Below are 12,973 nucleotides of genomic sequence, written 5' to 3'. Positions count from 1 at the left end.
CTTCTTTTGTTTAAATGTACTTCTTAAGATCTACTTTTATATATTGTTTGAATTAAATACATATAATTTGCCTTTTGCTGCATAATATTTCTTTTCGTATATATTTAATTTTTGTTTAAAATTTTCTTTTTGTGTTTTAGGAATTTCGAGTTCATTTACGGAATATTTTTTTAGCTTGATTTCAATGCGATCATCAAAATGTTTACTGAGCCCTCAATTATTTACCTTAAATGTTGTCTCACGGAACACCTTTGAAGTTTTGTATGTGCTAAGACTATGCTATATCAGTTGATTCGAAATGCAGTTGAAATGCCTATTTCAATATGAACACAATTTGAATTGGCTATTGTTGGACACATTTGGTAAGTGCACTCCAAGACAGGATCTTCGGGAAGTTTGGAAGTAAATGAGCTACGTATTGCTATGATTTCGTCAAGGAAAGCGCATTTACCATTGCGGAAGCCACATAATGTAATCTATTTACTGTTCTATACATATTATTTGTTCATTTCCAATGGGAAAGGTACTATTGTTTGTAGTTTTCGTTTAGCTTTGTTTGGTTGGTTGGTTTTGGGTTGACGGGTTTGTTTATATGGTTTAAATGGGTGTTATTGCACTTATATCTAAATACGTATACAGTTACAGTTCTTAAGCACATTCCTTCAATATGGAATCGTACAAATATTGTTTAATTGAATTCGCGTGCCTAATTTAACTTTTTGTCTACTTGTTTTCTTTACTCTCTTTTTTTTTTTTGTTTTCTGTTTTCATTCAGTAATATAATTTGATGCATGTACTCTAGTTAAATACGTCTATGAAATGGAATGTCTGCGTGTTTGGATGTGTGGCTATGTGTGTGTGTGTGTGCGTATATGCGTGTATCTGTGTATTTTATAACAATTTTCACATTGGCTTTTGAACATTGAACAACAATTTACAAAATACATATTATAGATGAGCTCATTTTAAATTCTGAGCTCAATGTTAAATACATCTTATATAACTTTCAATGCTTATAGAAATATAATATCTTCTGATGTTGTTTGTATGTGTGTATGTGTTCGTATTGTATAGTGTAGTGTGTGTGTGTGTGTGTGTGTGTGTGTGTGACATAGCTAGAGGTTTAGTTGTTTGTACGAACTAGGTACAGTCGGTAATTGGGATAGACTCGTTCAATACGGCTGCGGTACATTGGAAATGCGTGTGAGGCATCAACAAAAGGTCTATTTAAATAGAATCGAAATGCAATATGCGTGTTTGTTTGTTTGCTTTGTGTTCCGGTGCTGGAAATGAGCGCTTAACGAAATGCAAAATGAATATAATCAGGTACATTTGATATATCGGTTAAACAAAAATTAAACAAATAATATAAACAAACAATGGGAAAATGTTCAAACAAAACGCAAAATGCAGCAATTTAAATGCGAAAATTCAATATTTTACTTAAATATGAATGGAATTATTTATATGGGTAATTATTTGCAGTAAATCGTTATGAACACTATTGTGACTATTGTGAGTGTGAATGTATGTGTGTATATGTATGTATAAATATGTGTGTATATGTATATGAACTGGGCTATTGCATATTTGTTTGGCTTTTTGGCTATGTGTGTGTGTTGTATTAGAATACTACGGCAGTTGAATAAATTCATATTAGAGAACGTTTACTACAAATTAAAATAATAATTATAGTTAGCCTCAATTAACAAAAGAAAACAAACAAAAACTAAACAAGCTTTAAAACGTTCATGTGCTTAAAATTAAAGTAAATATGTTCTTATATATATGTATATATGTGCATGTATATATACATATATATATGTATGTATATAAATATGCTGCTTATGTACGTAGATTCTCGTATATTATCCGTATTCTCATGGTTCGACTTTAGCTCTCGAAGATAAAGATAAGGATAGAGATAAAGATAAATAAATACATTTATAAAATGTACTTCATATAACTAAGCATATACTTATGTATGTATGTGTGTGTGTCCTTATACTGAACTAATGCAAATATAGGGATCCACAATGTTTGGAATGTTTCGAGCTGCGAATGTGTATGTGTGCATGTGTGCATGTGTGTGTGTAGAGTGAATTGTATGTGTATGTGTATGTGTAGTAGTAGCTTCATGGAATACTTTTGCTTGGCGAGGCGACGACGACAATGCCAGCTATTTAGGTTCAGCCATTTGGATCGACTTGGGCACGCCGATTCAGAGCCGTAGACGCTGGCCACGCCTGCTTGGCCATTGTCGTCGCCTTTTTGCTCTTAACGCCCACAGAGTGCGTCTGTGGCCCGTTGACAGGAACTATGGATGCAGAAGGATACTGCTGCGACGTCGGCGGCTGCTGCTGCTGCTGCTGCTGCTGGCGATCCTTCTGCTGTACAGCAGTTGACTTCGGGTTGCTGCTGCTGCTGCTGTTATTGTTGTTGCTAAATTGGCTTTTGCTCGGCATTTGCTTTGTCATTTCGGCGGGCAACTTGAAACCGTTGGTGAGACTAACACACGCGTACTCGTGCTCCGATGTCGGCGTCAGCGTCGCAGCCGACTCCTCCTCGGCCAGCAGGCAGATGCCATCATTGGAATTCGAGTGCCGCGCGAAATTTGTATGGAATTGCTTCTTGCTGCCGTTGCTGGTGCTGCTGGCGCTGCTGCTGCTCAAGCTGCCGCTGCGTCTGCCCAGCCCCGGCACGGTGGCCACCAGCGGCAGCGAATTGGGCGGCACTGCCACCTCCAGGCCGCTATCGCTGTTCTTTGAGGAGCTCTGCTTGTGGCTGGCATTGGAGTTGCTGCTGCCGCCTGCCTGTAGCGCCACTGCATTGGGTGGCGTGTGGCGGTAGGGTATGTAGAAGGCCTTTGCCTCTTGGAGCATGGCATCCTGCACGGTTTTACGCTCCGGCGAGCCGGCGCACAGTGGCAGCTGTGATAGGTTGTGCACGCCCGCAATGGTGAGGTCCAGTTGCGCTTCCTGATCCGAACGCCGTACAGCCGTTCCGTTGCCGTTGCCGTTGCCATTGCCATTGCCATTCGGCAACGTTGCTGCCGCCGCTGTGCTCGTCTGGTACTCCAGCGTGCGCTCGGGCAGCAGCTCGATGTGGTAGCGGGAGCGCGGAATCAGTGTCTGCATTTCGTGGCAGTCCTGCTGCATTGTGTTGCCGCTAAGGCCACCGGCACTGTCACCCGGTATGCCCGAGGCACTGCTCAGATTGCCGAAATTGATGTCGGTGGGCGTGGCCAAATGCGTTGGCCCCGGGGCGCGTGCCTTGAATCGACGCCTCTGAAATATGATGAAGAGCGCAAAGCAAAAAACACAAAGCATCGACAGCAGCGAGCCGATGGCGATGCCGCTATAGACTTCATGATTCGACGAGTTCTGCACCGTTTCCAGTATGTGATGATTGATCAGGTCGAAGAACATGGGCGCGCCCACGCCCGTCTCACCAACGACACGCACGGCCACATGAATCTTGTCGGTCTCCGACACATTGGGAAACTGCAAAGGAAATGGAAATGAAATCTAAGTTAGATACGTTTGATATTATCTTCTCCTCTCACTTTTACAGCTTTCAATATGGTATGATATGTACTGTCCCCTGCCTTACCTTATAGAAGCAAGGACGACACTCCAGCACATTCGCCTCGTGAGTCACATTGCCCAGAGTCCAGAGAATGTTATAGTGATGGACGCGTCCGTTGGGATGCAGCGGTGGCTCCCATATAAGCTTCAGGCCATTGTGCTTGACCACGCGCGAATTGCTGATAGTGCCGGGCGCTAAATGATGTAAAAATAAATTAAATATATTTAAAATATTCATATATTGTATAGAGAGAGATTATGCATGTCTGGGACTTACGGTCTGGCAGCGTCTGCACATCCATTTCGCCGTAGAAGATTTGCGGCTTGCAATTGTAGAAGTGGAAATTGTAGCGCTCATTGGCACTGAGACCCGAGACGAGCAGCACCGAGTTGACAATGGTGCGCTCCTTGCACTTGGGCTCCTGCTTGCGCAGCGGCAGCTGCACGTGCAGGTGGCACTCGTAGACGCAGGTGTCATTGAGGCTGTCCAGGAACTGGAAGGCCAGCATGCGCGACTCCACGGTAATCAGGCGAAAGGACATGTTGGCCTGATCCGATGTGCCGTTCTCGATCTGCAGGGAATACAAAAGGTGTGTGTGCGAGAGAGAGAGAGAGAGGGAAGAGACTTTAGTTCGTGTCCAAGGGAGGCGGACATGGCTCGGATGAGGCCAACTTGCCACTACAGTACAGTCTACTCACAATCTTCCACTGTACGTAGCGAAAGTCCTGGGCGAGATACTCGTTCTCGCTGGTGATGATCAGGACACGCATCTTGATGCGACTGAAGTGATGCAGGAGCAGGCCAGTGACGTTGGCATCCACCACCAGGCTGAAGATGTCCTCCTCTATTTCGAGCGTCTGGTCGTCCACCTCGTTGTCCAGCACCTCGTGCTCCGCATTGCGCAGCACTGTGGCAGCAGCCGACTGATTGAGCGGCCGAATGATGGTCAGCTGGCGACGCACCTCGTCGGGCTTCTCCTCCACGGCCGTGACGGTGCCATGCAGCGGCCCATCCAGCAGCTGGGCGGGATGCGGATGGGTGTGATTGATGGAGAACTGCAGTATGAAATACTTTTTGTTGTCCAGCTCCGCCTGCGACCACTTCACAAAGGTGTCGTTGCCTAGGTGTACCAGCCGCAGCAGCACTGCGTTAAAGGGAAATGCGATTAACATGTAAGTCGGATTAGCTGGATGCTGCTAATTAACTTACAGCCCTGGGTGCAGCAGACAACGGCCGGACTGCGCAGCGAGCTAATCATCATCTGCTGTGGCACTAAGCTGCCCGAGCGCACCTCCGAGGTGGGCAGCAGGAATCGGGTGATTAGCGCAAAGGGACGATAGATGGGCAGGCCAGTTGAGATCACCACAAACGAGGTGTGATTCAGTTTCATGGGCGCAAACGAGCTCCACTGATGCGGATTGCTGCGCACAATGTGCACCACGAACATCGACTGCGGAGAGAGGCGCACAGAATTAGCGAATTAGATTCAACTCAGATGCTGCCATTTGGCTGACAAATTACCTCCAGGGTGCGGCTGTCAAAGGTGACATTGATGGTGTGGAAGCTGTGCGGGTAGCAGCGTATGTTCTGCAGCGGATTCGGCTGCTCTAGCTGGTGCTTGAAGCGCATCTCGCCGGTGACGGAATCCTCGCCGGCTACGTTGCGCGCGAAACACTGATAGATGCCCTCCTCCTCCGGATCGAAGGAGTGGATGTACAGCTCGTTGCCACTGATGTAGCGCGTATAGGAACTGTTTAGCGGTGCTCCATTGTGGTACCAGCTGAGCGTGGGCTCCGGATTGCCCTCAGCGCGACAGCTGAGCGTTGTCGACAAACTGATGTAGCCCAGCTCCACGGGCAGCGAGCTAACTATTCTCGGCGGAACGGTGACTATCACCCGGAACGTCTGCCTGTCTGTGGGCGTGGTGCACATGTAGTATCCCTCATGCCGGGCCATGCTGGCGTTCGTTATTTCCAGCGTCATGCTATTGTTGCTCAGCTGGGACAGGGAGTTGTTCGGATGCTGCAGCCACCATTCGATGGGCACATAGTCCTCCATCGCGTGGCACTGCAGCTGCAGCGACCCTCCTGTGGGCACATACAGTGTGGCATTCTGGAAGGCTGGCAACAGATGCGTTGTCGTTGTGGCCACTGTCTGTGGCCCGCTGGCATTCGGCTCGACACGCACCAGCCACACGAACTGGCGGTGCGTTCTGCTGGCGTACTGGTTCTTGGCCACGCATCTGCAATGGATAATATTTCACACACATTAATTGGCATGGACAGTGCACACAATTATGCCAGTCACTCGGCCAGTGCATGGTGTTAATTAATGCACTGCCGAGTCGAGCAGCGAGGGAGATGGAGAGGGGGAGAGGGGGATAGCAGCTCCAGAAGGGTTGCTGCTGATGAATTGATGGATTGTGGCCAAGGTGTTGATATGCAACAACAGTAATTGCTACTGGCTATTGGCCAATTATAATTTGCACCTCCAAGAAATACGATTTGGCTAAACAACTCCAAGCAAACATTAAAGGAATATGTTGAGCAGAACCACTCAATGGATTCGTGTTGAAGCACATTGGATCTCAATTCGACCGTAATCATGTCTAAACTATGTTTTAACTGTTGTGCCTATAAATAAATGCGTCAGTAAATTTTGTATATTTAACTATTGAAATTATAAGAGAAGAGATTCTTCTCAGAATAAAAAGAGATTCTTTATATTAGAATATGCTTCACATCCATTTGAAGTATCTCTAACAGCAATGCAACCTAGGAATTATAAACTCATATAACGGTTGATTTAGTGTATGTAATCTCAAATATCTATTCAGAGTTCCTAGCTATTATTTTTTAATTATGCAGTAAATAGCCTATTAAATTTCTCAACTCCTACTTTCTTTAATGTCTGCAACATTGGAGTTCACTGTTGATATAATATACAAATATTTCAAACTCAGCTTTCAACCGGACGATAGATCAATGACAAGCCTGAACCAAGCATATAGACATGCGCATGAGAATTTCATCATTTAAAAATAAGAAACCAAAAATTTTCAAAATAATAAACCGCTAACTTTAAACACTTTCTAGGATAAATTAAGAGCTGCTTTTCCAATGTCTACAGTCAAATGAGTCGTGAAAACTAGTGAGGCTTCATGTTTACAGTATTTAAAGGAAGTTATGGAAGATATGGAGTATATTGATAGTTAGACTATAATTTAAATAATATTTCATAACAAGGTAAAATTATAACAAGTAAGAAAACTCTAGTCGAGAGTGCTCGACTAGATACTACCCTGAACCAAAATAATAGAAAAGCACATTTAGTATGGTTCAAATTTCAATTTCGATGTATTTAAAAATATAAATTAAATAGAAAACTCATTTAATTAAATAAATAAAAATTTTGAAACAATTAAAAAAGATAATTCCGACACGCTCCGGGTTTGAGCCCGAGACCTTGTGATCAAGCCGCCGCGCTTTCTACCTTGACGCCACCCTTCTGTTTCAATTTTCAATGTCAAAACTGAAATAGATTCACTGCTACAGCGCCATCTACCAAATCTAAGTCAAACTAACTGCTGATGTGACTTTAAGAATGTGCAAGAACAACCAAACTAATAAAAATGTTAAAATTTCAATTTCGATTTTTGAAAAAATATAAGAGAAATTTAATCACAAATATATAAAAGTTTTGAAGCAATTAAAAGAAAACTACATACGCCCAGCAGGATTTGAACCGGGGACCTCGCGATCGAGCGCCGCGCCCCCTACCATGACGCCACTCCTCTGTTCTCATTTGCAATGTCAAAACTGAAATAGATTCACTGATGCAACGCCATCTAGCAGAACTAAACGAAACTAACTGCTGATGTGATTCAAAGAATGTGCTAGAAGATGTTTGAATGTATGTGTGCACACGTATTGGAAAACTGCTGTTGCTGCAGCACGTGCGTTTGTTAATTGGCCAAACATTTTGTTATTTTTTAACGTCGATTGACTAAACCGAATTTAATGAAACTTTCAGCATATGATCTACATATTCTATTGAATAATTGGCATTTAAAAGAAAACATCAAATCAAATCATTCACAATTAGCTATACTAGAATCTGACCTTCACTGGGGATTCTGGTGAATTTGGAGCCGGTATCCAAAATATAACAAAAACCGAAATTGTATAAAATGCATTGGAATATACTTTTAAAATTTGGAGACTATAGCTCTAAAAATGTAGGAGTTATAAATTTATAACCTATTGTGCTTGGGTTGCGCTGCAGTGTTGGCAATATTATGAGAACTTATTTGTTGAATAATTTAATTTCTAGACGTACGATCGTAATGAAACTTACAGAACGTAATCATGATGTTTAAATGTATGTGCATACCGAAGCACAAGTCTCTAGTATTTGATATACGACTTTTACAAAGATGAGGGTGAGGGGGTGGATTTAGGGGTGGGGGGTAAATTTTAACAAAAACCGAAATTGTATAAAATACATCTTAATATACATTTTAAATTTGGAGACTCTAGCTTGAAAGATGTAGGAGATATAATTATTTAAGTGATCTTCGATAAGGTTTTTTATCGATAAAAAACTATCGGAATGAGTTATCGTTTTTTAGTGAAAAACTCGATATGCGCGCTGTTTTTACGGACATTTTAAAAAAAAGTTGAAGTCTCTAGCTCTTATATCTTCTGAAATCGACGCGTTCAAACATACGGACGGACGGACGGACGGACGGACAGACAGACGGACAGGGCTAAATCGACTCAGCTCGTCGCCCTGATCAAGAATATATATACTTTGTGGGGTCTGCCACGCCTCCTTCTGCCTGTTACATACATTTTAACAAAACCATTATACCCTGATTTCCCATTTTCAATGGGTTCAGGGTATAAAAAACAAACTGTGAAACCATTTAGTTATATCGCAGCATATTTAATTTCTTGGCTTACTTGTATTTTCCGGCCTGTTCCTGTCGCACCTTGCGCACTATGAGCGTGCCGTTGCTCAGGATAAAAGCGCTGTGGAAAATAAAGAAGAGAGCAAAATGGAGAAAATATATTAATGCCGGCTGTCAGATGACATCCAAACTCAAGCATGCCAAGCGTTTTTGAAGCCACCAAATAAGCAGAAGGCATTCTGGGGGAGCAGATCTCCAGCCGCTGCAGGTTCGGTGCCCAAACACTGATCTTTACTCGCCTGCTATCATTCGCCAAGGACTCGTTGCCAAAGTACCAGCTGATGCGAGCAGCGGGCACACTAAAAAAGGGACAGCCGAGCACAAGGTTTCCCTCCGCCGGGACGCTTACGTTGGCGCTCTGCTGGGGGCCAAGCACAAGACGTTTCAGCACTGCAGGAATAGGATTGTGGATTAAGTTGGGCAATGTCGAGTGGGATCCGAGTTAGACTCACCTGGATACTCGACTGTGATGCTGTCGGATATGACTTTCATGTCATCCGACTCAATTAGGCAATGATAGACGCCGCTGATGCGCTCACTGGGCGGCAGTCGCAGCGTGCCATTCTTATAGATGAAGAACTGATTGTTGCGAATGGCCAAGTGCTCGATGGCCTCGCCGTTGCGGTACCAGCTGCAGTAGATGGGAGCGCCGTCTGCAGCGGGAGAGGTCAATCAAAGCCATACAACAACGAGAGCAGAGTGCTTCGTTCACTTACCCTGGTAGTAGTCATACGGATTTATGATGGGATTGCAGTGCAGTAAGTGGGTGGCATTCGGATTGGTTATGGTCAGTCTTGTGACGGCGTGCTTCTTGATCTGTATATACGGCTTTAGTGTTGTTGAGTTTTTCGATTGTGTAGCGGCAGCAACTGCAAGAAAAACAAAATATCGAACTTGAGTTGAAAATAGTGTCTCCGAAAAACTAAAACACTTTAAACAGGCAAAAAAACAAAGTAGATAATATATAGAGAAAAACAGTTGTTTTCTTTCTTGTTTTGTTTGTGACTCGGAAGTTATCTATATACTCCACTTAGGGCAATGCCCTAGAGAGACAGAAAATGCCAAGAAGCAAGACGCCGTGCTGGGCGAGAGTTTTGATATTTGTGGTGCCGCTGACGGCGGTGGCAATTCTGACTGTGATAATGTGGTACGCGCTGAAGCCATTCCGTTAATTAATTTCGTTGCTGTTGGCAATGAAAACGCCAGGCAAGTAGCTCTCGCACACTGCGTATACGTAATGTTGCATAATAGCACCTCTCTTGTAGCACAGCAACTGGCATTTGCATACGATACGAGAGTTCTCTAGTCGCAACATGACACTGAGTACCTGCAATAAGTTCTCCACACTCTCCACACTCTCCCGCTCCCCCCTTGGCTGATGCATTCCGAATGCATTCCCGGTGTCAGAGCTAAAGTGGCTGTTGAAAAATGGTGGCAAAGGCGAGCATTGGTTGCATCTCCAACAATAACAAATCGCCAAACATTAGTCAAATGCGTTGAAATTTATGCTAAAAATGCAATCAACTAGCGTTCCGCTCCAGCTAGGGCCACCCAAGTGGCAGCCGGACACCACAGTGCGCACTCACTTGTGGCCAACTGGGCTAACGAGCCGTTTGTAACTGGGAAGACGACTGACTGCATTGCGAGTTCTAGGGAAACTGTTCAAATTTGTTCAGTGTTTGATAAATGTAGTGAAATAAATAAGATAATTGCTACACAGCTGAAAATGTGGCCAGGGCTCTCTGATCGAAATGCGAGTGGCAAGCGGCGAGTGGCAAGTGCAACCCGTTGATATGTTGCATGTTTGTACGCAATGTGTTGCAATTTTTATTGCTGTAATTACACGCAATGCACATGCGGCAATTTGACGCATGAAAATTCCTTGGACTTGCCAATGCGATGGCTAAAACAAGCAAATGCCATATCAGCAGCAGAAGCGGCAGCAACAGAAGCGCTAAATGCGCCAACTTTACAGCACATGCAGCTAAATAGTCGAAAGGGCGGCGGGGGCGTGGCTTTGCATGTGCAACCAAAACGTAATTGTTATGGCATAATTGTTTCAATGGCAGGGCGTTAAATTGCACTTTAGAAACTGCTGCCCTGCAGCGAATAGTCAAAGTTCAGCAAATATGTGCATACCCTTACGCATGGCCAGACACTTTTATCAGAGGGATGTAATATGATGTGGAAATCATATCCAGCTGACTGTAATAACAATATATACTATATGTATATAGCAATACATATTTAAGAATGATATCAATCATATCAAATCTATTTAAATGCTGGTGACGATCCCTGACAAAATGTTTTATGTTAAGAGGCTGCGAATAAGACATTCGCATCTATAAAGACATGAGTTGATATTCAAAATTTGACATCGGGTTTGAGAATTCCTTTTGCCAAAAAGGAACAAATGTCTTTAAGCCCAATCTACGTACATATGGCTATGGTAATTATATCAAGGAATTATTTATACAAGTATATATAAATACATATATGATATAACTTTCATAAACATGAAAAATAGAATATGAATATAAAACTATAAAAGATAAAAAAAGTATATGCAAAATGCTAGTCTAAACCTTAGCTCTATTAGCTAATTTATTTTTTTAATTTTATAAAAACTCTTAACTGTTTGTAGTCAATAAGGTATTCTTTGTGTCATATAAGCATGTTTCAACTTCGTACATGAACCGCAACCTCTTTGGATTTTCCCACACTCCGATTTCCTTGCCTTGCTTTTTTGGTCTGCCATTAGCTGGCACACCTTTTGCCATTTATCATACCTGAAATGGGCAATGTCAACAGCAGAGCGCCAAGGGTCATTAGCAGCCAGGCAGAGAGTTAAATGCGTGCAATATTGAATTTAAATAGCAGCAGCAGTTCGATTCAGCATTTGCAGTTCTCCATGGCAGTAATTTACTTAGATGATATACAGATGCTGGAGCTATCAGCGCGAGAAGCAATTTTCGTGCTACCAATTGGTGGCCATGGCTCAGCAGCTCGAACTAGAAGATGGACCATCTAAGCGATTGAACTGTCATGGCAGTCAGCTTGTGTGTGCCGATCGACCCGACCGTTAGTTGCAATCTTCAATATAATTTCAGCTCATTTATTTTATAATCTGCTCCGCATCTGGGCAAAGCTGAGGCCAACTCAATGCACAAATTCTTGGAGTCGCAGTGCAAGTCAACTCACTGGGCAAGAATGTTTCTCAGAATCGTGCTTGAATGCTGTTTGACAACAACTACACACACACACACACACACACGAATACAGCAAGTTACTAAGTTGTAGCAAGTTGCAAGTGGGGCGGGGGCAGCTAGCACAAATTTGCATAGTTGAACGCACGTCGATGGCGGCAGCGCATTCCATGCAGCAACTGTTGCTGCAGTCAATGATGAATGCAACTGCAACTGCAACTGCTGCAGCAGCAGCAACAGCAGCAGCAGCGGCGGTGGCGGCGGCGGCGGCGGCACATAAATTGCTGATTTGCTGTGCAGCGCTGTGCTTATCAAACGGCAACATCTTGTGCACAGATAAGTGAGGCCCGGCAACGGCTTTGCTACCCTCAATGGAATTTCACAAATTCAAATTGCCTGGCATCCTTTTAATGCCACAGCAGCAGCAGCTCCCAGTTGCAGTTAGCGCGCACCAGATTCAGATTCAGGCAGAGATTCAGATTCAGATTCTGGCTGCAGGCTCAGCTGCAACGCGGCTGGCACAGCTGTTGGCACACTTTTGCGGCGGCACCATGGCAACATTTTATGCAAAATGCAGCGCACATGAAAGATAATTTATCGTCTAATGACGTGCTGTTCTAAGGTTGCCCCACGTTGCCATGAAATGCGGCAATAAAACGCGCCAGCAAACAAAAAAAAATGCAAAACATGAAGAGAAAGACCAGCAGAGAAAATAAAATAAGAGCAAAATAAAATTAAGATGAAGTTTTAATGCCAGCAGGAGCACGGGACACACGGGAGCACAGCTTAGAGCAACTATGCCTGCCGCTTGCCGCTTGCTACTTGCGGCTGCGTTGCCCTCGACCGCCTTCCACAATTGTGCAACGGAACGGGCTCTTGCCGCCTGTCGCCTTAGGGGCGCTCAACGAGAATTTATGAATGTGCAAATGTATACGACAATTTCGCGCATAAATGTAAGCTACTGCGCGGCTATTGCCCCACACCCACTGCAGCTGCCACTGCCACTGCCAGCAGCACCCACCGCAACGGGCATCCCAGCCCATCGCATGGCAATCGAAGATGCGTGTGCACATTCCATAGCATTCCGCACAAGCATGTGGGAAGCTCCACGGTTGCACTGCAAGTATCTTGTATCTCAAGTTGCTGCCGCATCTATTGATTGCCTGCACCACACAGTTCATTGCCGGCGCCCGCTCGCACTCTC

The 12,973-nt window shown here is 44.0% G+C and overlaps 1 protein-coding gene across 1 annotated transcript in view; it reads right to left on the bottom strand.

Annotated features, from left to right (window-relative positions):
* Nucleotides 1-1,416: 1,416 nt before the first annotated feature.
* The window catches only part of plum (IgSF transmembrane protein plum), a 54,075-nt gene continuing 42,518 nt past the window's right edge, over nt 1,417-12,973 (bottom strand). The window contains exons 2-11 of the mRNA XM_030383042.2: nt 9,277-9,429; nt 9,013-9,213; nt 8,800-8,950; nt 8,553-8,621; nt 5,110-5,830; nt 4,798-5,038; nt 4,287-4,732; nt 3,865-4,159; nt 3,613-3,782; nt 1,417-3,503 (exon numbers count right to left, since the gene is read on the bottom strand). Of these exons, the coding sequence (XP_030238902.1) occupies nt 2,190-3,503; nt 3,613-3,782; nt 3,865-4,159; nt 4,287-4,732; nt 4,798-5,038; nt 5,110-5,830; nt 8,553-8,621; nt 8,800-8,950; nt 9,013-9,213; nt 9,277-9,429 (3,761 nt within the window). The 3' untranslated portion in view covers nt 1,417-2,189. The remainder of the gene's footprint in view (nt 3,504-3,612; nt 3,783-3,864; nt 4,160-4,286; nt 4,733-4,797; nt 5,039-5,109; nt 5,831-8,552; nt 8,622-8,799; nt 8,951-9,012; nt 9,214-9,276; nt 9,430-12,973) is intronic.

The sequence above is a fragment of the Drosophila navojoa genome, chromosome 2 (assembly GCF_054131105.1).
Source record: "Drosophila navojoa isolate 15081-1374.11 chromosome 2, UAZ_NAV_1.0, whole genome shotgun sequence".
Classification (NCBI taxonomy): domain Eukaryota; kingdom Metazoa; phylum Arthropoda; class Insecta; order Diptera; family Drosophilidae; genus Drosophila; species Drosophila navojoa.
Note: the sequence above shows the minus strand (reverse complement) of the source record. Positions and strands in the feature narration are given on the sequence as shown.